At 38.9% G+C, this 23224-nt stretch overlaps 1 protein-coding gene across 2 annotated transcripts; it reads left to right on the top strand.

Moving 5' to 3' along the window:
* Nucleotides 1-2866: 2866 nt before the first annotated feature.
* LOC120415681 (double-strand-break repair protein rad21 homolog) lies at nucleotides 2867-23107 on the top strand. Of its 2 annotated transcripts, XM_039577270.2 has the most exons (7): nucleotides 2867-3220; nucleotides 12965-13280; nucleotides 13341-13628; nucleotides 14349-14612; nucleotides 19997-21775; nucleotides 21839-22003; nucleotides 22072-23107. In XM_039577270.2, the coding sequence occupies exons 2-7, from the start codon at nucleotides 13023-13025 to the stop codon at nucleotides 22195-22197; spliced, it is 2880 nt and encodes a 959-aa protein (XP_039433204.1). In that variant the 5' UTR covers nucleotides 2867-3220; nucleotides 12965-13022; the 3' UTR covers nucleotides 22198-23107. The 2 variants fall into 2 exon arrangements, with proteins under 2 accessions (XP_039433204.1, XP_039433214.1); XM_039577280.2 differs by lacking the exon at nucleotides 14349-14612 and having other exon boundaries at nucleotides 2869-3220.
* Nucleotides 23108-23224: the final 117 nt, after the last annotated feature.

The raw sequence follows: 23224 nt of genomic DNA, 5'->3' as shown, positions 1-23224 counted from the left end.
TGTGTGTGTGTGTGTGTGTTTTGATGGGTATGCGTGCACCGAAAAATTCGCACTCAATTATCTCAACAATGTCTGATCCGATTATAATCGTTTTGGTCTCATTCGATCCATGGCTTTCTACCTAAGGTACTCGCGATTGAGTGTGTAGTAGTGCGGTTGTCAAAATCGCTATCTCTGACTCTCTCACTCCACTGACATTGACATTGTTTATGTTTTGGTTTTCCTGGCACGGTCCTTTGTTCTTTTGTTATTGTTTTGGTTTTAGTGGCACGGAGTCATGCACTCACACTAATGCAAAGCAAGATGACGAGTACCTTTGATATACAGCCTTGCATTCGATCCGTCTTGGGGTCCCATAAATCCCTATAAGGCTTTCTAGTCACAAATTTACCAACACATTGAAAGTATGTTTACATGACAGCTGGACGTTTGTTTGCATCAGGTTTCCTATCTCTTTCTAGCAAAAGTTTTTTGTCAGGCGACTTCTAGCTGGTTTTTTTGACTGGCTGCCCAAAATGTCAGACAACATACTTCGCAGGGCTGTGACAGCTACAGTTCGATCATTGTTTGCATCAGGACACTGTGACGAGGAGTTCGTCATTTTTGAGTTTAATTATATTTTTTTCACTGGGCCTAGAAAGCCTTATTGAAAATTATAAAGTTTGGTAAAGTACATCAAAAGTTATGTTTAAAAAACAATTTAGAAGAAAGTCCGGAACATCGCAAAAAGGGTGATTGTCGTGAGAAACTCGTTCTGAAAAATATAATAATTTTTCAATATCCCCCCCCCCCCTCCCATCTCCCGAGCAAAAGCAGTTTTTATTTTTTAAGCATTGTTTCCGATTTGCCCAAGGATTTTCCCCATATCCCGTTGGCTTAAGGCTAGTCTGCAGATCGGAAGGAAAGGGGTCAAGAAACAGCTTTACGAACAGCAGAACAAAGGAGAGGGAGCGATTTCTTGGGGCTTTTCTTCACCCTCTCTGACTTGCTTGCGCTGCCGCTGCTTCCCATTTGAAATTTTTCTTGACCGGTTTCTTCCGAAGTGCATACCTTACATTAAGCGGTATACGCACTTCGGAAGGAATCGGTCAAGAAAAAAATCAAATGGACAGCAGCGGCAGCGCAAGCAAGTCAGAGAGGGTGAAGAAAAGCCCCAAGAAAACGCTCCCTCTCCCTTGTTCTGCTGTTCGTAAAGCTGTTTCTTGACCCCTTTCCTTCGGATCTGCATATTAGCCTTTAGAATGCTCATGTTTCGAGCCAAACATTTCATTAGGGCACAAAACCAAAACGTAAACATTCGGGATTATTCCACTATTCCATTCATTAGTACCTTCCCTATATGCCCTCCAAGAATCAGATTGATAACAAACAATTTCATATTGAAAAAATCAAAAACACAAAAGGGCACATAACCATGTTCACTGCAAGCCAAAAAAAAAAGTTCAAATGTGCCCTTTTATTTTTCGTTAGGTTCTCGTACTTGAGGAACTTTTTGTGTTACAAAGTGAACTTTTCATACATTCTTAACACTAATTTACTTCAAAAAAAAGTTCGGTTTACTTTACATTAAAGCAGAGTTAAGGATAATGATGTGTTTTATCGTATCATCAGTAAAAATACCATCAGTCAAGCTTCTTTTTTAAATGGGAATTGAAACAAGTTGTCCACTTTTTTTTTGGTTTTGTGCCCTAATGAAATGTTTGGCTCGATTTGGTCCAGATGTTAAGCTAAGAATAAGATTGTCCGTTCGACGCAGTGGTGAACGCAGAAAGCTGTGCCAGTTCGATTTTTCCAACAACTTTCAGTCGAACAATCTACAGGGGTTGCTTTGTTCAATGGTCGATGACTGGCAGGCTTTGGTGACAGGCGCAAAATTTTGCGTTTGCGTCCAGGTCTGACGGACAATCTTGTTCTTACCTTTAGTTATATATGTCAGATCGATGCGGAACGGGTATGCTATGCTCGTGGGATCGCTCTTATAATTTTGGGCGGCCCCTCCTCACTGATTTAAATACTTTACGTAGAAGACACTTTTTAGAATACTTTGTTGTTTGTTTACATTTTGAACATGTAATTTGTTACTCTAAACGTTTATCAAAGATGATTAAACAAGAGTTATAATAAAAAGTTCAAACTTTTTAACGAACAAAAAAGTGCAACATTTAAACTCTGAACAAAAAGCAGCTTGCGAAATTATTGGTCACTATAAGTATACCTTTATTCGAGCCTTTATTACAGCTTGTTTTTCCTAGGCTTTTGCTTACTTTTGCTATACAATTCTAGCATAAAAATACAATATTTTTAGTGTTAGAGTATTTTTGTGTGTGTGTTTTATTTCTACGAAATGTTTTTTTAAAGCTTGTCAACCTTGTTGTCAACCCAGTTTTCTATTAAAACCGAGATTAAAACTGTGGTTAACAAAGTTTAGAACATTTTAAAAAATAATAAATTAAATTATGCAAAGAAAATTATGTTAAAATTTTGATATACACTCAACCTCCGGTGGTTGGTCCCTTTTCGTTTGACAATTTTTTAATTTGTACCCCGTTGGTTGATCAAAGTCAAACTAAAAAGTGACGAACTGTCACTTCTATTTTTCTACCCAAAAAAATATCTACTAATTATTTTTACAACAACACCTAACTATTAATAAAAGTTAATAGTTCAAGCTGTTATTGTAAAAATAATTAGATTTTTTTTTTGGTAAAAAAATTGATTTGATTTTCCTATAAAAAAAAAATACTCCAACGACGTCAACCACTCTTTGCGAGGTAGGATCTTTAGAAAAATACCGCATCAAAACCGGGAGAGAATCCGTCAGCGCCGCCGCCGCCATCTTGGACGTTCGGTGAAAGGCAGCGAGAGAGAGAGAGCTCCTCAGCCAGTAGAGGAAAAAATTGAAGTGTTTTCGGATGAGCGCGCGACAGACGCGTACAAATTGCATCAAATTTCCAGTTAAAATCGCGCCGTTTAGTGTGAAAACAGTGTGAATCGTTGTACAATTGCATGCTGCACCGGTGGAAATAGTTTTCGTTTGGTTTTGTGTGCCTAAAATGGCAAAAATTGTGTTTCGATACGGTCGGGCGCCAAGCGTCCTACTTTCGGAGGAAAAGTGCTAAAAACAATCGAAATCGGATACGGACCCCGGGGGAAAGTGTGAATTGGGTGCGGATCGAGCCGGGATACAGTGATTCGGTGCAAACGGAAGCGAGAAAAGCAGGTAATTCCGGGTGGGAAAGATTCTGTCCCGTTGGCGTCATTGAAAAGGTTTCCGCTGTCTCGCCCCTGACTTTTTTTCACGAATAAACGGGAGAAGAGCGAGAGAGAGCGGCGGTTGACGGATGTGTGAGAGTGTGTGTGTTTGCGTGCGCGTGTGTTTTGAGAGAGGAATGATGGAGAGAACGAAAGAGATGCTCAAAATAGTGGAAAGCTAGTGATGATCAAAACAAAACAAAATTAGTAAATATTGTGGGGTTATTAAATATTTTCTGTGTTTTCTGCCTTGTCCTGGCGTTCTAACGGAATTTGGCATTAGTCCGTTATTTTTTATTTTTTTTAGATATAAAGTAGAGACTGATTCGTTTATCTACCTTCACTGTACCTGAAATTCGCATTTTCTGAGTTTGTTTTCGCAATATTTACGATTTGGTTCGATTCGACCACAATTAGGCCGTTGCAAATATTTTTTGAAGTTTATGTCCCTCGACTCTAATCAAAGTCAGAGAGGGGGGGGGGGGGGGGCTTGCCATGGTTTCAACATCTGGGTGTTCTTTACACCAATCCAGATGTGCAATCATTGGCGAAAAAAAAATGTTGCGGTACTGTACATCGGAATATAACAAACGTGCAACACATTTTTAAACGATCCAAAACATGCTAAATATGATTATCAACTCAGGGAAATGCACTACTGATCATAGGCTTCGACGATCTAGTGATGTTTCCTTTATCAACAGCAATGCGCCGAAAAAATAAAACACCATGATTGCTAAAACTAGATCAGTCGCGATTAGGTAACAGTCATTGGCCACCAACGGCGCCCGCCATGTCAGCTTGTAGATCTCGATTTTAAGGGAGGTTGCTACTAGGGCAGCTGGTTTGCCCTATGATTACACCCCACGAGCGCCAGGAACCTGAAAATGTGTTAGCAGGATTGGTTTTGATCAGGATTCATCATAGAAGATGATGATTCGACCCAAAATCAGATTCTATGACAATTTCCGGAATTCCATTTCCCGGAATGGACGTTTTCCGGAATGGACGTTATCCGGAATGAAATTTCCCGGAATGGACGTTTCCCGGAATTGACATTTCCCGGAAAAATGAGTTTTTTATGTTACCTGATTTGACAATGAATGGAATCTTGCCTACTCGCTTACTTGTGGTTAAGAATTATTTAGATTTGACCTAGTCACATTTAAGGAACTCGATATTTTGACAACAATATGAATGATAAATATATGAATGATAAAAAAAGAAAGCGAAATGTTCGGACACAAACAATACACAGCAAAAAAAGTAGTAATCCGGCTGCGTGTAAAAGGCCTGGGTGTAATGAAAATGTTGCATTATTTTATGAAATTATATGTAATATTACACCCCGAAATATGTATGGGAAACCTACTTGTCCGAAATGTCAAGCTTATATGAGCAACTCTCTACGAAATCGGCCGATTTCGATCATTTTTATTTTTTGTATTTTTTTATTTGACTCAAACTTTGTGGGGGCCTTCCCTATGACCAAATAAGCTCCCTGGGCTTTGTCATAATGAGTGTCATAGGTTTGATGCTTGTTTGGCAAAGAGTATGATTTGATTCGATGTGGAATTAAAATCGAAGTGTTCAGTATATTGCTGAAGCTTCCATTTTTACACATGGACACCACTTCATGCTGCGAGAACCCACTTTGGCGTAGTCTCAGGGCTTAATCGATGGCCGGTAAGCTGTCATCGAGACAAGGAGGTTCTCTGATAGTGGAAATATCACATTTGTAAATGAACCGCTACATATGTGATTTTTCCCTATCTTAATGTGGGTGTCAGGTTAGGATGCGGGTTTAAAAAAATAGTGTTTGTAGAATTTAGGATTTTAACTATAAATATCAACTTTTTATACTTTGAATTTAGTTATTTAGGGACAAAATTAGTAACAGTGAATTTAGTAATTCTATCAGAATCGGTGATCTTCATTCAAGTAGCATAAAAACCATTCTGATTTGTCAAAATTTCCATAGAGTCTCGATCAATCAATAGTGCAATGATATCGGACTAAATTCGTTGATCTGTTGAACTAACGGTTGTCGGATTATGATTGTATCGACCATTGTTGCGAATCGAGGATCTACTGGAATTCTGACGAACAAATGGTCGTCTCTTTTTCAATTCACGACTTGTAAAATATCAACTGTTAATTTGTTTTTGTTTTTTTTTTTTTTTTTTTTTTTTAAAGAAGCCAGACAAGTTTTAAAAGAATCGTTTTTTTTTGGTTAATAATTAAAATGTCGGGGATTTGAGATAAGAGTAGCTTTCGGATAGGTTGCTTTAAATCTTGTATTCAATTCAAGTTAGGTAGTTATCCGCAAATGAATATTTGGACTTATATGAATTATTGAACATTTTGGACTTATGAATAACACACAACTGTGCATTTATTCTAGAGTCAGATCCATACAGCGTCAGTGTTTATTTGGTCGAAGTGTACTAATTCATTGGCAGATCTGGTTCTAGTTGTAATGTACGACAAGACTACTGACGGACGTGACAGGACGAGGGCCCAGTTTAGAGGTTTCAACATCAACGATGTGCGGCTGGATCACCCTCCCAAAAAAAAAAAAAAAAAAAACTTTGTGGGGGCCTTCCCTATGACCAAATAAGCTATTTTGCGTCATTGGTTCACCCATACAAGTCTCCATACAATTTTGGCTGCTGTTCATACAAAAATGGTATGTAAATATTCAAACAGCTGTAACTTTTGAGTGAATTTTCTGATCAATTTGATGTCTTCGGCAAAGTTGTAGGTATTATTGAGGACTTTTGAGAAAAAAATAGGCACACGAAAAAAAAATTGCAGATTTTTGTATCAACATTTTTTTTACTAAAACTCAATTTCCCAAAATACGTATTTTTTTATTTTCGAGATTTTTTTATATGTTTTAGGGGACAAAAATCCGCAACTTTTGAGCCATAGAGAAACATGGTCAAAAAATCTGCCGCCGAGTTATGAATTTTTGAAAAAATAGTGATTTTTGGAAAAAATCGAAGTTTTATGCAAAAACAATTTTGACATTATTTTTTAATCCAAAATTGAATTTGCAATCGAAAAGTACTTTACAGATTTTTTGATAAAGGGCTCCGTTTTCAAGATATAGCCAACGAAAGTTTGATTTTAGCGAAATATTTGCTGTTTTTCGATTTTTAATAATAGTGACCACGAGTGACCATTTCTAAAAATATCTTTTTTGAAAAGTTCAGAAAATTTGCTATAAAATTGTCTAAGAGACATTGAAGATTGGACCTCGGGTTGCTGAGATAGAGCCGCTTTAAGAAAAAGAAACACGAAAATTGAAGTTTTCTAAATCTCACCAAAAAAACCCACCTTTTTCTAATGACGATATCTCAGCAAATAATGGTCCGATTTTCAATGTTAATATATCAGGGTGGCCACCTCGGGAAAAAACCGGGAAAACCGGGAAAAACCCGGGAATTCATTCCACCGGGAGAAAACCGGGAAAAACTCGGGAATTCGACTGAAAAACCGGGAAAATATTTTAAGTTTAGTTAAAATTCGACTTCAACGTATACTTTTCTCTATTACAATATTTTCCTAGTTATTCTAAATGAATAATTCGGGAAAATAATGTTTGAATTTGTGTAATAGACTCAAGCTACTAGGATTTGATTGTTTTTTTTTCTGTTGAGTATTCCTTGATATAATTCTTTGGCGAGGGGGGAGAAGCAACTACGATTACCACTACCTGCACCACCGGACCCGGTTTAAAAAACAAATGTTTGATAAGGCCGATGCAAATATTTAAAAAAGTTTTTGTCCCTCGGCCCTGGCCGAGGTCAAGGGGGGGGGGGCAAAAAAATAAAAAAATATAAAAATTTAAATAACAAGCCATAGTCTTCACATTTAAATGAAAAAAAGTGTTTTAAAATGCATTTTACACTAGTTCAGTTGTTTTACAATCATTAGTTTTCAAAAAAATCTAAGATCTGACAAAAACAAAAATTGTATCGAAAAAAAAGATTTTGCGTCGAAAATTTTCAAAAAATCTTAAGATTTTTTAATAAACCCAAACATGCTAAAAATGATTTTAAACGCAGAAGAATGTATTTTAATTTGATATCAGCTGTTTGCACTTGAATTTTCATTGAAATTTTGAAGTTTATTATAAAAATATTTCTATTGCCCCCTGATTTTTCGGGCCAATTTTGAAGGGGGGGTGACAAAAACTTTTAAAAATATTTGTACCAGCCTAAGCTGCAATTTTTCCGATCAAGTTCGCGGTTCAATAAAAAAAATACTCAGCGCTATGATTTTTGAAGTTTTATTTCAATAAGTATTGAATTTCATAAGCACAATAAGCAATTTATTTTTGTTTTATTATGTATTTCAATATCAACTTGAGGGTGCACAGGAGCTAAGGAAGTTGTTGTATTTTTATTCCAAAATTGTCAAACTTACCGATTTAACCCTTCAACAATATGATTGTTAAAAGAGGCAAAATCTGCTTTATTTTTTTTGTGGACAGTAAGTTTTGGGAATAAATAACCGATAGTTCCCATAATTTTGAAGATACTAAAATTTGCGTATCGAAAATCGTGGTGCAAAAAGCTTAGCTTGATGTGCGCCGTTAAAAATAAGAATACAGTTCAGACTCGATTATCCGAAGCCCTCGGAAAAAAAATTAAATATAAAAATTGAAATAAAAAGCCACAGTTACAACATTTGAATAGAAAAAGTGTTATTTTTGTACACTAGTTTAGTTGTTTTGCAATCATTAGTTTTCAAATAATGCAAAATTTGACAAAAACAAAAATATAAGCGAAAAAAAAAATAAACATCGAAAATTTTCAAAAATTCAAATGATTTTTAAATCAACCCAAACATGCTAAAAATGATTCTGAGCGCAGGTGAATGAATTTAAAATTGATTTCAGTTGATTCCACTTGATTTTTCATTATAATTTTGAAGTTAAAAAAAAATTGCCCCTTGATTTTTCGGACCAATTTTGAAGGGGGGAGACAAAAACTTTAAATAAAATGTGTACCAGCATAAACTATTTTGAAATGATTTAGAATAATGAAATCAAAGATGGCGGCCAAAATGGCTAAAAGGAAATATTGAAAAAAAAAATGCATTTTCAAAGGAGAATGGGCGAATTTGGTCCAAGGATGTACACGAACGGGACCAACTTTTTTCGAAAGATCTCGCCGAGACATGAAAAAAAGTCTTCTGGACCAACTCTCTAAACCCCGGGGTTCAAAAGTTACATGCTGTTGAAGTTTGAGAATTTTGAGTAAAAATGTACAAAAAATCGTATTTTTGCTTTTTCTAAAATCATTTATAAAATCTCTGTTTCATTATGGATTTCGATTTTCTTGACTTCATTCGACGCGTATCAGCAAAAACTATAAATTCTGATATGTCTTAGCATGATTGAAACATGATTTCTCTTGTTTTTATGCGTTTGAACCGTTTTTGCAAGAGTCATCCCATAGAAACAAGTCGAAACTTCAAGGTTTTGAAACCGGATCCGACCCAAACTGCTTCAGTGAGTATGGAAGGCTTCAGTGCAATGTTGTAACAACTTATTGGGATGGTCTGAGTCATCCGAGAACTCCTTGGAGTTAAGACCGGTGAGTCTACCGCCGTAACAAGCAAGATGTCGGCGGTTTTTGACCACTGATCATACCCGCATGGCTTCAGTGAGTATGGTAGACTACGATGCTGATGTGTTGGAGTGTCCTGGGTTCTCCTAGGACTCCCTGGAGTTAAGATCTGTGGGTCTACTACCGTAACAAGCAAAATGTCGACCGGTTTTGACAACGGAACATACCCGCATAGCTTCAGTGAGTGTGGTAGACTACTTTGCTAATGTGTTAGGATGTCCTGGGTCATCCAAGGACTCCCTGGAGTTATGAGCTGTGGAGCTACAGCCGTAACAAGCAAGAGGTCGATGGTTTTTGACCCCGGAACATACCCGGATAGCTTAAGTCAATATGGTAGACTGCTTTATTAATGTGTTGGGATGTCTTTGATCATCCTTGGATTCCCTGGAGTTATGACCTTTTTCTTGTTACAGTGACCCAAATATCTTAACTCCAGGAAGTCCTTGGATGACCCAGGACATCCTAACACATTAGCAAAGTAGTCTACCACACTCACTGAAGCTATGCGGGTATGTTCCGTTGTCAAAACCGGTCGACATTTTGCTTGTTACGGTAGTAGACCCACAGATCTTAACTCCAGGGAGTCCTAGGAGAACCCAGGACACTCCAACACATCAGCATCGTAGTCTACCATACTCACTGAAGCCATGCGGGTATGATCAGTGGTCAAAAACCGCCGACATCTTGCTTGTTACGGCGGTAGACTCACCGGTCTTAACTCCAAGGAGTTCTCGGATGACTCAGACCATCCCAATAAGTTGTTACAACATTGCACTGAAGCCTTCCATACTCACTGAAGCAGTTTGGGTCGGATCCGGTTTCAAAACCTTGAAGTTTCGACTTGTTTCTATGGGATGACTCTTGCAAAAACGGTTCAAACGCATAAAAACAAGAGAAATCATGTTTCAATCATGCTAAGACATATCAGAATTTATAGTTTTTGCTGATACGCGTCGAATGAAGTCAAGAAAATCGAAATCCATGATGAAACAGAGATTTTATAAATGATTTTAGAAAAAGCAAAAATACGATTTTTTGTACATTTTTACTCAAAATGCTCAAACTTCAACAGCATGTAACTTTTGAACCCCGGGGTTTAGAGAGTTGGTCCAGAAGACTTTTTTTTCGTGTCTCGGCGAGATCTTTCGAAAAAAGTTGGTCCCGTTCGTGTACATCCTTGCACCAGCTCCCATACAAATTTGCCCATTCTCCTTTAATAGGCAATCAACCACTCAACAGTGACTAAAATTAAGTAGCTGAACTCGAATTTGAAGTAAAAAAAAATTAAAAAATACGTATTGGTTTTTATTGTTCAAACCCTCGGATAATCGAGACGGACTGTTTACAATTTTCACTGTAAAACATTTGGTGGAATTTCAAAAATCTGTTTTCAGTAGTATTTTATAAGATAATTTTTGGCTTTCTCAGTCAAACCAATTATTAAAGACAAATTGCTTTGAAACTTTGTGCTTGTGTTTTTTAAATCAGATTTACGTATTTTTGTATAATTTTAAAATGCCGGAAATATTTGGTATTTAAGTTATTTTTATATCGTTGTTTGCGAACCTTTCAACAGTTAAATGCCTATCAAATTGTGTTCAAATTCATAACATTTGAAAAAATATCTTTGTTTTAAAATTTATTTTAAAGTTGTAATTTAAATTTTAAATAAAATTTTCAGATATTTTAAAATTACAATATTTTTAGAGTTCAACTTATTTAATTCTCATCTAAAAATTCCGTAAAAAAAAGATTAACTGATTTTTGACTGTTTCAGTTCTGTTGTTCAGAAAATCTCAGCACGGTCAATTGATTTTTTCAAATTCTATGGTACTCAAAAAATTAAAAACATCCAAACATGTTATTTTTTTTTTTCTTTTTTTGCAATAAATTCGGCACGGCTCATACAAAGGATGTATCGAGAATTATGTTTATATATGCGCGATCTAAAAGTCGCGATGAGGGGTTGAAGTACAGGCCAAGTCAGAGAGGTTTTCTTTGGAAAGTTACATTTTTCTAGAAATCATCTCATCAATTCCTAAATCCTTGCCAAAGATACTAAATCGATCAGCAAAAAATTTTTAAGTTACCGATTGTTTAAATATATGGCACATTTTCTGTGGAAGAATGTTCTTCTTGAATTTACAAAGCATTTTAAAAAGAAAACTGAAGATTATTTGCATAAATGTTGTTGTCTTTTGCAAACTTTTTCTACCCACTCTCATACCCAACATTGTAAATGCTATTTACTGCTTTCCAGTAATAATTTATGTAATTCTTAAATTTAATACAAAACTATTTTCTATTGATTTTAAGTTAAGAAAAATGGTGGAGCATGGAGATGAAAAATCACAAACATTATGGAAATTAAGGATTTGGACTAAAAACTGTTAAAAACGGCTTCTTACTTCTTGTACTCAATTTGAAAGCTTTCTTGAGAAATAAAAATATTGAACCAAATGTATACGTTGTGTACGCGTTCAAAAAGTATTTTGATGCTAACGTCAGTCTATAAAAAAAACATTGTAATTTGATTTAAAACTATACGGAAGAGTTCCATCAGGCCTCGGGAGAAAACCGGGAAAAAACCGGGAAATTGAAAATCCAAAACTGGTGGCCACCCTGTAATATATGAAACATCCGTGAAATTTTGCGATCTTTTCGAAAAAAAATATTTTGAAATTTTTTGAATTAAGACTAACATTTTAAAAGGGCCAAATATTGAATATTACGCCCATTTAAAATGCTAGTCTTGATTGCTCAAAAGTTGCGGATTTTTGTCCCCTAAAACATATAAAAAATCTCGAAAATCAAAAAATAACAAAAAAAATAATTTTTTTTCCGTGTATCTATTTTTTCTCAAAAGTCCTCAACAATACCTACAACTTTGCCGAAGACACCAAATTGATCAGAAAATTCACTCAAAAGTTACAGCTGTTTGAATATTTACATACCATTTTTGTATGGACAGCTGCCAAAATTGTATGGAGACTTGTATGGGTGAACCAATGACACAAAATAGCATATTTGGTCATAGGGAAGGCCCCCACAAAGTTTGAGCCAAATCAAAAAATACAAATAAAATCCATTTCCGGTTTTGGTAGAGAATTGCTCATATATGTGTTTAACCTTTCAATTCTTCATCGGTCTGATGGCCGAGTGGGCTAATGCGCCAGTCCGTACTGTTGGTGCTGGGTTTGAATCCCGTCGGTTGCAACTTTTGTGACTAAATTCTACCAAATTTGACTATAAAGCAGAATGATTATTTTCAAAGAAAGGAAAACCTCTAGAAAATAAAAAGCTTTCATAAGATCAAAGTATAATGTGTACTTTCTTGAGGTTTTCCCTTCTTTGAAAATTAACGATCTTTCATCAATGTGATGGGATTTTGTGTAAGAGATTTCCCTTCTTGTGGTAACCAGTTGACTTTTGTGACTAAATTCTACCAAATTTTATATAAAAAAAAAATGATTTGGAATGAGAAAAATGGTGAAACAGTTTTGGGGCTTCTCACTACGTTATCTCAGCACCTATTTTTTGTATACGGGACAAACGGATTAATTAGTTAAGTTTAGTCAATCGGAAAGTACTACAATTTCAAGTACTAGAATTTCAATAATGCACTGGTTGGCAGGTGGATTCACAATCCAAAGGTCGTCAGTTCGAATCCCGGGGTGTTATATGGGAGCTTATTTGTTAAAAGAGGTATGGATTGCCGCACTGTTTCCTGCTTTTGGATATCATGTAAAGAGTTGGTTGTTCAATTTCATTTTAGATTTTATGTGCTTTGAAATATTCAAAAACACTTTATAAAAGATGTAGTTTATGATCAATGTTCTTATAATCCGATAATAGAAATGGGCTGAAAATGGGTATATTTCCCCTAAAGGCTGAAATTGATAATATGTTCTACCAAATTTTGAAGAAAGTATTGTGCTTATTCACATGTTCCCACATGTCACATGTTGACCAGTCTTAAGTACGTTGTATCTTTTGTTAAAGAGTCCTCACGTGTCGTTTATTGGGAGAGAGACCCGAAGTTTAACATAATTTTCTCTAATCCTTTCCAGAAATTCCTTCGAGTTTTAATTGAAGTACTGACTACCAAGTGCAACCAGACACACCACCATGTTCTACGCCCACATCGTGCTGGCCAAGAAGGGCCCGCTGGCCCGGATCTGGTTGGCGGCCCATTGGGACAAGAAGATCACCAAGGCGCACGTCTTCGAGACGAACATCGAGCAGTCCGTCGACGGCATCATGCAGCCCAAGGTGAAGCTGGCCCTGCGAACGTCGGGCCACTTGCTGCTCGGTGTCGTGCGGATCTACGCCCGCAAGGCCAAGTACCTGCTGGCCGACTGTAACGAGGCGTTCGTCAAGATTAAGGTGGGTGGTTGAGTTTTAGGTGGTTTTTGTGTTTTAACGGGTTTTTGACTCTTTTTTTAGATGGCGTTCCGTCCGGGCATGGTCGATCTGCCGGAGGAGCATCGGGAGGCTGCGGTCAATGCGATTACGCTGCCGGAGGTGTTTCACGACTTTGACACGCCGCTGCCGGAGCTGAACGACGTGGACATTGAGGCGCACTTTTCGATCAATCAGTCGCGCGCGGACGAGATCACGATGCGCGAGGATTACGGCACGCTGCCGATGAACATCCACGACGACGGGTTCGGTGATATGGGATTTGACGACACGCCGGACATTGTGCGCGACCGGATCGAGGAACCGATGGAGGTAAGTGCCGTGTCCGACCGTTTCGTTTTGCCTCTCTTTCTCTCTGTGTCTGTGTTTGAGTCCACTCTTAGTCATGTAAGAACTTTAGTTTTATTTTCCGTTAAGTTTCGAAGAATAACGAAAAAATAAAAAAAACCATTTGGAAAATAAATTCGGAAAAGCGCCGCACAAACGAAGCACACACGCACACACTCACTCACTTCTGTCCCAAGTACTTTTGTTTCTATCTCGCTCTCGCTCTCTATCTCTGTATCTATCTCGGAAGACAGAACCATTTGGCCAAAAACTGACTTCGCATTTCGTGTATGTATTTGTTGTGTATACATTTTTGTTGTTTTGTCGCGGTTCCAAATCCAAACCAGCCAAAATTGTTTGCCAAAAGCACACAATTGTAGAGAAAATTGTACAGTTTCGAGTTGTTGTTCCCAATTTATTTTCCCTCGTAGAATTCCATTCAGCTTCCGTTATTAACCCTGCCCTGCCCCCTGCCGAACAATCGATTCCGGACGCCGCTGGAAGAGCTCTCTCATAATCGATTCCTTCTGTCTCTCTCTGTTGTTTATATCACTCTTCCTTTCACAAACCGAAACCAAAACCAAAATCATCATCATCATCGACCAACTTCCCCAAAAACCAAAACCCCAACACCGACCCAAATCGAAACAACTCCTGAATACACACTCTCCCCCGCCGCCGTCGTCGTCGTTGGCCGCCTGGCAGGAACTGGACATTGAGCCAGAGGTGCCCGATCCGGAGACGGGCGCGGCGGCCACCACCACCACCGGCAGGGAATCGCTAACACTGACCGAGAGCAGGGCCAGGACACCGGCGGAACTTCTGCCGGATGATTCGGTGGCGGAACCGGGTTCTCAGAAACCACAGGACCACAGGAGGGGTCATCCGCCGCTGCGGGGCCGGGCCAAAAGTCTGTACGAAGAGCTCGCCGAGCAGCCGGCGCAGGATACCCGGTGGAACGAGTATCTTGTAAGTAGAGGCAATTCCTGTTGGGTTGCGCCCCATCTTTGAGGAAGGAAGGAAAGGAAAGGCTTGAATAATTTCGTTTGCTTTCTGTTTCGGTTTTGACTGTGCTCTCCCTTCTTAGTTTTTAAGTTTTGTGGGTGGCCTCCTCCCGGAAGTGCGGCGCTCGCGGCTTGTTAATTTTGTGTTTATTGGTTACCCGCTGCTGCTTCTTCTTCTACTCACCCGTTTTCCGGTTTATTTACCTTCTCTTCTATCTATCCTCTATCTATCTGTCTATCATCACCTATTTATCTTACCATCCGGCATCGCGTGCTTTTCCTGAATTGTTTTTCCTAAATGGTTTGCGAATGAAGTGTATATCTGAAGAAATGATAGTATGACAAAAGTTCTAGTGGGTGGAAAAAATCACATGAATAAATAGAAAGTTGGATCAAATTGTGGAATTATGAACACATTATGAGTTACTACGATAACTCAGTTCAATAGAAAGCCATGCGGATTTCGTCTCTCAGCCCAACTTCGTCCATATATTTAAATTTTGCGTCATTGACTTTTCCATACAAGCCATTAAGGCTTTTTACATAAATAATTTGTAATTTGATTGTATATTTGTGACGACAGCCTGATATAGTTTACAACTTTTTATCAGGCTAAAAAATTGCTTTGAAGATATTCAAAAACTGCTCGCTTCGATGTTTGAAAATAACCTTTGAAATAGCTGATGAAGTGTAATAATATTTTTTGCTTAAATTGAAGTTGATAGGCACACTAGAAATTGCTGAACTTTTGAAAAAAAATTTATGGCAATAATTGGAAAAATACTCCAAAAATTTCCAAAATTATTTTTTGAATTTCAAATTATATAACATGCCGAAAAAATGTTTTGAAAAATCTCATCATATAAAAATCAGATGGCAGATTTTTTTCCTTCATTAAATTATGGTCGTAGATACACTCAACCCGCGGTGGTTGATCACTTTTTCGTTTGACACTTTTTTAGTTTGTTGTTTGTTTTTAGGTCAAAGTCAAACTAATAAGGGACGAACTGTCACTTTTTACACGGCGCTCACGCACACTATCAAAACAAACGTTTGGTAGTGTGTGTGAACTCCGTGTAAAAGCGGTGTCAAACTAAAACGCGACCCCGTTTTTTTATTTCCAGTGTTTTTGAATAATGTGTTGTTTTTGTAGCAGACTCAAAAAATAAAAAATAAAATACGCAATGCAGTCCAGACTCGATTATTCGAAGCCTCCATTCGATAGAGGAGACTGGGGACAATGTAACTGTCAAACTAGCAAAAATTGTTAAAGTCACTCACAAAATGAACTTTGAGTGATTTGAGTTCATTTGTGACGTCACGATTTACTCCTCTAATATGTAGGGCCCGGGTTTTGAAATTCCCGGGAAACGGGAAAAATATTTTTTTAAATCCCGGGAATTCCCGGGATCCCGGGAAATTTTTGAAACACATAAAATTTATGTTTTCACTATATTTGTTATGTTTTTCGAGCTTAAAATCATAGAATTAGTTCAATCATATTAATTGGTAATAATCTACACTTTAATCTAAACAAGGACGACAGTTTTTAAATAGCGTACGGGTGCACAGTAACTAAGGAAGTTGTTTTCTTCTTAATCCAAAATTGTGCAAGATTCTGATGGTAAAAATAGTAAAACTATGGAGACAGTAATTTAGGGGATGAATAAAAAATTATATCGATAGTCCCCGTTGTTTTGAAGATACTAAAATGTCTGTAACAGAAATCGTGGTGCAAAAGCTATGGTTGATGTGTACCGTTAAATGAAATTAAAATAAGTTTTTTTTTGTGATTTTTTTTTGTGATGTGATTCAAATTAAATAAACTTATATAAACCTATTTCTTTTTCATATGACATGATTAGAAAAGCATGAAAAATTTCTTTGAAAATATCTTTAAAAACGTTACTTAATCCACCTTTAGGTGGTTGGTGCCTTCCTTGCATTCATAAAAGTGAATACCCTACACAGCCTCAAAAAAGTGTATAAATAACACCTATTTTTTATCAAATTATCTGAGATCCAGCTTCATAAAAGTGTATCAAAGACACTAAAGTACTAATAACTTTTGATAGGGTTGTCAGATCTTCAATCTTTTGAGCTTGTTGGAAAGGTCTTTTGATTACCTATCCAACGATGGGTCGCATGATAGATCCGGACAACTTTTTCATCAAAATATTTGAGATCCAACCTCAAAAAAGTGTATAAATAACACTTAAGTGCTCATAACTTTTGATGGGGTTATCAGATCTTCAATCTTTTCAACGCGTTGGAAAGGTCTTTCCAATACCTTTCCAAAAATGTATAGCATGGCGGGTTTTCTTATAAAAAAACAGCCCTTTTACAATCTTCCGAAGTTTAGCTAAAATCGTTTTTTTAGCATAAGCGTTCATTCCACTTCTGACACTCGAACAAACAAGAAGCAATAAAATCAGCTCTCACGAAATACAACACATAACTTTTGAAGTACTTTTCTTAACTTCATACTATTAACTAGGGTCTTGTGGTACTGCAAGACGGATCAAATGAGACCAAAACGGTCCAAATCGGTTAAGCCAGTCCGGAGATAATCGTGTGCATATTTTTCGGTGCACGGACTCACATCCAGACACACGCACAGACATTTGTTCAGAATTTGATTCTGAATCGATAGGTATACGTGAAGGTGGGTCTACGAGGTCGAATAAAGAAGTTCATTTTTCGAGTGATTTTATAGCCTTTTCTCATTGAGGTGAGGAAGGCAAAAAACAAGAGGCGACAACAAATAAAATGACACCAGTCAATTTATGTTTTATAAAAGTTTTTGCAATTCCGCTGTGAAACTTTCAAGTTTTCCTGTTTTTTTGCCTTCCTCACTGAGGTAAGGCTATAATCCTGCTCTAAAAATGAACTTTGTATAAAAACGTCCTAGACCCACCTTCATGTATACATATCGACTCAGAATCGAAAACTGAACAAATGTCTGTGTGTATGTGTGTGTGTATGTGTGTGTGTATGTGTGTGTGTATGTATGTATGTGACCAGCAAACTAGCTCATGATTCTCGGCACTGGCTGAACCGATTTGACCTGAACCTGTTGCATTCGACTTGGTTTAGGGTCCCATAGATCAAGTTTTATACAGATTGAAGTTTCGATAAGTAGTTCAAAAGTTATGTATAAAAATGTGTTTTCTCATACATCCGGATCTCACTTAAATGTATGTAAACTATGTCCGGGTCCATCATCCGACCCATCGTTGGTTAGGTTATCAAAAGATCTTTCCAACGAGTCCAAAACATTGATGATCTGGCCACTATGTCTTGAGATATGTCCACTTAAGTGATATTTATGTACTTTTTTGTTCCGGATCTAAAAAATAGATGAAATTTTTGTACAATTCCATCATATCAGCCATTGTTAGTAATAAGTGAGGAAGGCTCCAACCACATAGGTGGATTAAGTTAGTTTTTTTCTGGAGAAACGAAACGGCCTACTTTTCCCTAAATAACTGAATGGAAAATTAATACCTTTCAATACCACTGCTGAGAAGTTCAACTTAAAAAAAATCAGCACGAGTCGTACATTTATCGGATTAATCTGGATTACTTTTTCAAAATGTCCTATGTACAGGAAACTCTTGTTGTTTTGTTTTGAAAAAAGTAATCTAGAAGTACGAAAAGTGCTGGAAAAAAACAAGTTTTTTCAACAAGTTGCTTACAACATTTTTTCAATCCAGAATAAACGCCTTTTGAATGAATTTTTGCAAACACCCATGTGTTGAATAAATTCACCGTTAAAATAAAAAAAAAACTTATTGATACTAGTGCTGAAAAGTTCAACTTTCACAAAAAAAACTTTAGCAAAAAACCTATTTTACAAATTATTTTCAATTTATTATACTACCGTCAACTGGAAAAAAAGAAATATATTTAAGAGCAATAAATTTAAAAATCGGTGTTCTGTGAAATTGTTTTGTTCTGTTCCTGTTTTAACCAAAGTCATTCAAAACAGCATGCAAAAAAAAAAAAAAATGTCTAAATAGCTGTCTTAATTCGTTTCATTTGTCCTGATTGTGGGGCCAGTGTTTGATGAAAAATAATTTGATTTGATTTTTTTTCGAAATTTTAAATCATTAATATACGTAGATATCTCAATCTTTTAAAAATTTATAAAATCGGATTGGAAATATTTATAGCGCCTAGCATTTTGCAGATCGGTACACTACACCAAATTAATTCTAATATATGCCGAATACAAATTACAATGCTTAAAAATTATTATCGATTGTGACATATTCAACTGTTCATCTATATCCACAACCAAAGCTGAATTTCCACACCAAAAATAGTTTTTTTTTATTTCGGGAATTCCCGGTTTTGGAAAAATCCCGGGATTTTTGTCCCGGGAATTCCCGGGATGGACGCACCACTATTTTGGGACTTCGGATAATCGAATCATAAACGAAAACATGTTTTTTCGTTTTTTTTTGCTTTTGCATAGAACTTACGACTACATTTCACTCAATTTTGAATAGTTCATCACCGCCATTTTGGGCGCCAACTAGGATTTAATTTTTTTATATCACTTTAGCGTAGTTATTAGGGTCATATTGAAGGTCATACTTAAGCTCGACAATCAAAAATAAGACAGCGAAACTTTATTTTGTAATTCTAATTTTCCAATGCCTTCGGATAATTGAGTCCTAGAACAGTGATGGATGAATCTTCAACAAAAGAAAATCTTTTGACGCTCATTGAAGAAAAAAAAAACGAAGGGAGCATGACTGTCCTTCACTGTGACCACCTGATGTTGACATGCTGCTTTCGTTCGTTTCACACACAAACGAATGAGTGCTACGTAAAGTCACGCACGCAGTAATTGACCTCCCTCTAGAAATACATTCGCTCAGAGCACGGTCGTTTGACATTTTACCGAGATTTCGATCATCTCTCCCATGATTGCATTCAAATGACTTCTGTCACCTCGCAGCAATCACAAGGAAGAGAGAGGCCAAACACGAGAGAAAGAGAATGAGCATGTTGTCTTCCACGTTGTCCATCCTTGGTCTGGACTGTATATTGTATATTAATTTTATGGGTCAAGAAACCAAAATGAGAGAACGTAATTTTTTTATGTGATTCGATTATCGGAAGATTCGATTATCCTAGGTGAAGTGTACTTTTGATAATCGAATCTAAACTGCACCATGTTTAAAATAAAAAAATATGTTAATTTGCAAACTGAACAATAAATTGAGAATTTGAAGATTAAAAATAATATCCGCTTTTAACTAAACTAACTTGCTTAGGAAAAAATACCCTAATAAATCAAAAAGACTAACACTTCACCGTTTTTTTTCCGCCACCCAGGACGACCTCTTCACCGATCCCGTCGCACCGCCGCCCGACCTCGAGCAGGAGAAGGAACCCCTGCCGGGGACGTCCCGCACGTCCGTGCTCGACTCGTTCGATCCCCATCATCCGCACGCGGTGGACAATGACGGATTCGGCGACGAGGGTGACTTTGGAGCGGAACCGGCTGCAGGGCTGTTCGAGGGCGATATCTTTGCGGACGCACCGTTGGCTCCGGAGCCGGAGCTGCCGGCCGCGCCAACCGGCCAGCAGAGCCAGGTGGACAGCGACGATGACGATGACGATCACTTTGACGTGGGAGGAGCGCCTTCGCCGGCACCGAGTTCGGACGGGTCGCGGCCACCGTCGCCGATTATGACGCAGCAGCTGTTGGACGATTTGGCCCAGCCCGGGACCAGCCAGGATGGGTTGGCGAAGGTGACTAGTGCTGCTGTTGCTGTGGGTGAAGAAGCTTCAATGGATGTTTCTGTGCCGATGGTGACGGACGTGGAACCGGAAGTTAGTGGAGAGCGAAGAGTGGAACGGACGGAAGAGGAACCGCCAGGGGAGGAAGGTTTCGGAGAGGAACTGGATGGCAATGCGGAGCAGACTACGCTGCTGCAGAACGAGGAGGAGAGTTTTGCGTTGGCGCCGGTTGATGCGAGTGCGTTGAAGGGCGTAACGAAGAGCAAACGCAAGCGGAAACTTATCGTGGACGAGGTGAAGAACATCAGCGGCGAGGAGATGAAGAGTCAGCTGGCGAACACGTCGGATATTGTGACGACGTTGGATTTGGCCCCGCCGACCAAGCGACTCATGTACTGGAAGGAAACCGGTGGCGTGGAGAAGTTGTTTGCCCTGCCATCGCGGGACATTCCGGCGCGGTGCATGTTCAAGAACTACCAGCGGCACTTGACTTCGAAGTCGATCGGAATCGAAGACTTCTCCGTGTTGGGTCCGTTGGACGTGTTGGGAGTTGAGCAGCAGCAGCCGGAACGACCGGAATCACCGGTTGCGCCCCGACGAGGCAGAAAGCGAAAGGTCGCACCGGAGTACTTTGCACCGGAAACGCCCGCCACTCCGATGATGCCGATGACACCCGCCACACCTGCCCATCTGGATCAGACTTCGGTGGATCAGATGCGAGAAGCGGCGGAGATGCCTCCGCCAACGCCGATGTCGATGGAACTGCGCGACCAGGAAATGTGCCCGGACGTGAGCCAGAGTTTCCACCATCCGGACGGAAGCATGATGCCACCACCGGCCACGCCTGGTCTGAGCCATATTGGCAGTCCCAATCAAACCCCGCTGAACATGGGAATGCACACGCCTCAGATGATGCCTCCTACCCCGGGAATGCCCAGCATACCAATGACGCCGGGAAATCTCGACCACGGTGGCCTCACTCCTGCCGGTTTGGCCCACGGTGGTCTAACACCTGGAGATCTCCACCACGGTGGAATGACCCCTGCCGGATTGCAGCACGGAGGAATGACCCCTGCCGGATTGCAGCATGGTGACTCGGGCCACGTCATGCCTGACCTGCCCGGTGCCATGACCCCGCACGGACTCGACCACGGCGGAATGACGCCGCACCACTCCAGCTTGGAAAACATCGACCAAATCCCCAACCTCCCCGCGGACCAGGTCTCGTCGATCCTCAACGAACCGGGCATGGAGAACTTCTCCAACATGGGCTTCGACGGCCACGCCGCCTCGCCGGCACGTGGCGTCCTCAACGAGGACGTGCAGAACGAGTGGAACCAGGACTACGAGTTCCCGGCGTCCGTTGAGGGGGTAAGTCGACCACTTCGAAAATCTTGAAGAATTTCAACTAATTCACAAACTTTAAATTTACAGCAACAAGCCACCGATGAGCAGCAGGTGGACGAAACGATCGAGCAGTTCGAGGAGCGCGTGCTGAACAAGCGCGCAGCCCAGCTGTTTGTGTCCGTGCGGTCACGACTCCTGAAGACCGACGAGATGGTTCTGTCCGACATGACGCATCGGAACAACAAGAAGCAGGTGCGTTTGAGCTTTTCTCCAGAGCGCCAAGACAACGCAAATATAACGTGACCTTTTTTTCGTTTCAGGCCGCCCAAAAGTTCTACTCGCTGCTGGTGCTGAAAAAGTTCAAAGCGCTCGAAATCACGCAGACGCAACCGTACGCGGACATTACCATCACGCGGGGTCCGCTGTTTGAGAATCCAAAGCTGTAAGACGACGGAACGGGAACGAGAGAAAGAGAGAGAGAGTTGCTGGTTGATTCTGTTTGACAGAGATTAGAAGTTAGGAATAAAACACAAACACACACACACGCGAGCGTCGCTGCTTGTGCATTTTATACATTGCATAATTTTTAAATCCCCTCCCTCGTTATTATCATTGAACTCTGAACAATTTGATTACGTGTAAATAGGACAAACTGGGGAAATCGCCGAGTTGGTCCATTTCTTTGAAATCTACCAACTCGGCGACACGGTTTAGTAAGCTTCATTGATTGTTGTTATTATGTGTAGAGAAAAAAGAGCTAATCTCACGAGCTCTAATTTATTACGATTCATTGACGAATGACGACGGATCAAGCAGAGAGCAAAACAGAATAAAAAATGTCCCTCTCAAACTTTTATGTAAATACACTATTTGCTTATAATTTTGCTGTGCCCAGCGAATGAAATTATGCGGTAGAAGTTGTACTAACAAACAAACAAAACAAAACAGTGTAGCCGGTAAGTATCAGTAAGTAATCCGTAATTAGAGAAAAACCTCATCGATCCGGCCAAGAAAGAACGTTTAGCACGGTTTGCGTCTTTATTTCAACATTCCGGAATAAAGACACAAACTGGTCAGTGCTTTCGCAGCTAGGAGTATTACGACAAGTGTTTCAAACGGAGCCTTGTTTCCGGGACAAAAAAAAGTAAGATTTTCAAGAGGCAGAAGAGATGCTGTGTTTTGTTTTTAATGATTATTTTTTTAAATGATCTTTACTTTGAAATCATTTTATTGCTTCAGGAATTTACTTTGGTTCAACACACGTTAAAAACACAAATTGTGGTAAAATAGAATAAGAATCTAGATGATAAAAAATGTAAAGAAATATAAAGTTGAAATAAAGACAAAATTACTAAAGTCGAATTGTATAATTATTTAACCCCTATAAAAGAAATCCATGCGAATCAATAGAACTGCGGTTAATTTCCCCGTGTTAAAACATCCCTGAGGGCTCCGGACTGTAGCAAACTCTAT

Source organism: Culex pipiens, chromosome 1 (assembly GCF_016801865.2).
Source record: "Culex pipiens pallens isolate TS chromosome 1, TS_CPP_V2, whole genome shotgun sequence".
NCBI classification, from domain to species: domain Eukaryota; kingdom Metazoa; phylum Arthropoda; class Insecta; order Diptera; family Culicidae; genus Culex; species Culex pipiens.
This window is presented reverse-complemented; position numbering and strand designations above follow the sequence as displayed.

What these genes read in the sequence shown, in the direction of transcription:
- LOC120415681 (XM_039577270.2), top strand. Translation starts at nt 13,023, where the DNA reads ATGTTCTACGCCCACATCGTGCTGGCCAAGAAGGGCCCGCTGGCCCGG. An exon ending in CCCGGTGGAACGAGTATCTT is followed by an intron (nt 14,613 to 19,996) that starts GTAAGTAGAGGC and finishes TCCGCCACCCAG; the next exon opens with GACGACCTCTTCACCGATCC. An exon ending in ATCGGAACAACAAGAAGCAG is followed by an intron (nt 22,004 to 22,071) that starts GTGCGTTTGAGC and finishes TTTTCGTTTCAG; the next exon opens with GCCGCCCAAAAGTTCTACTC.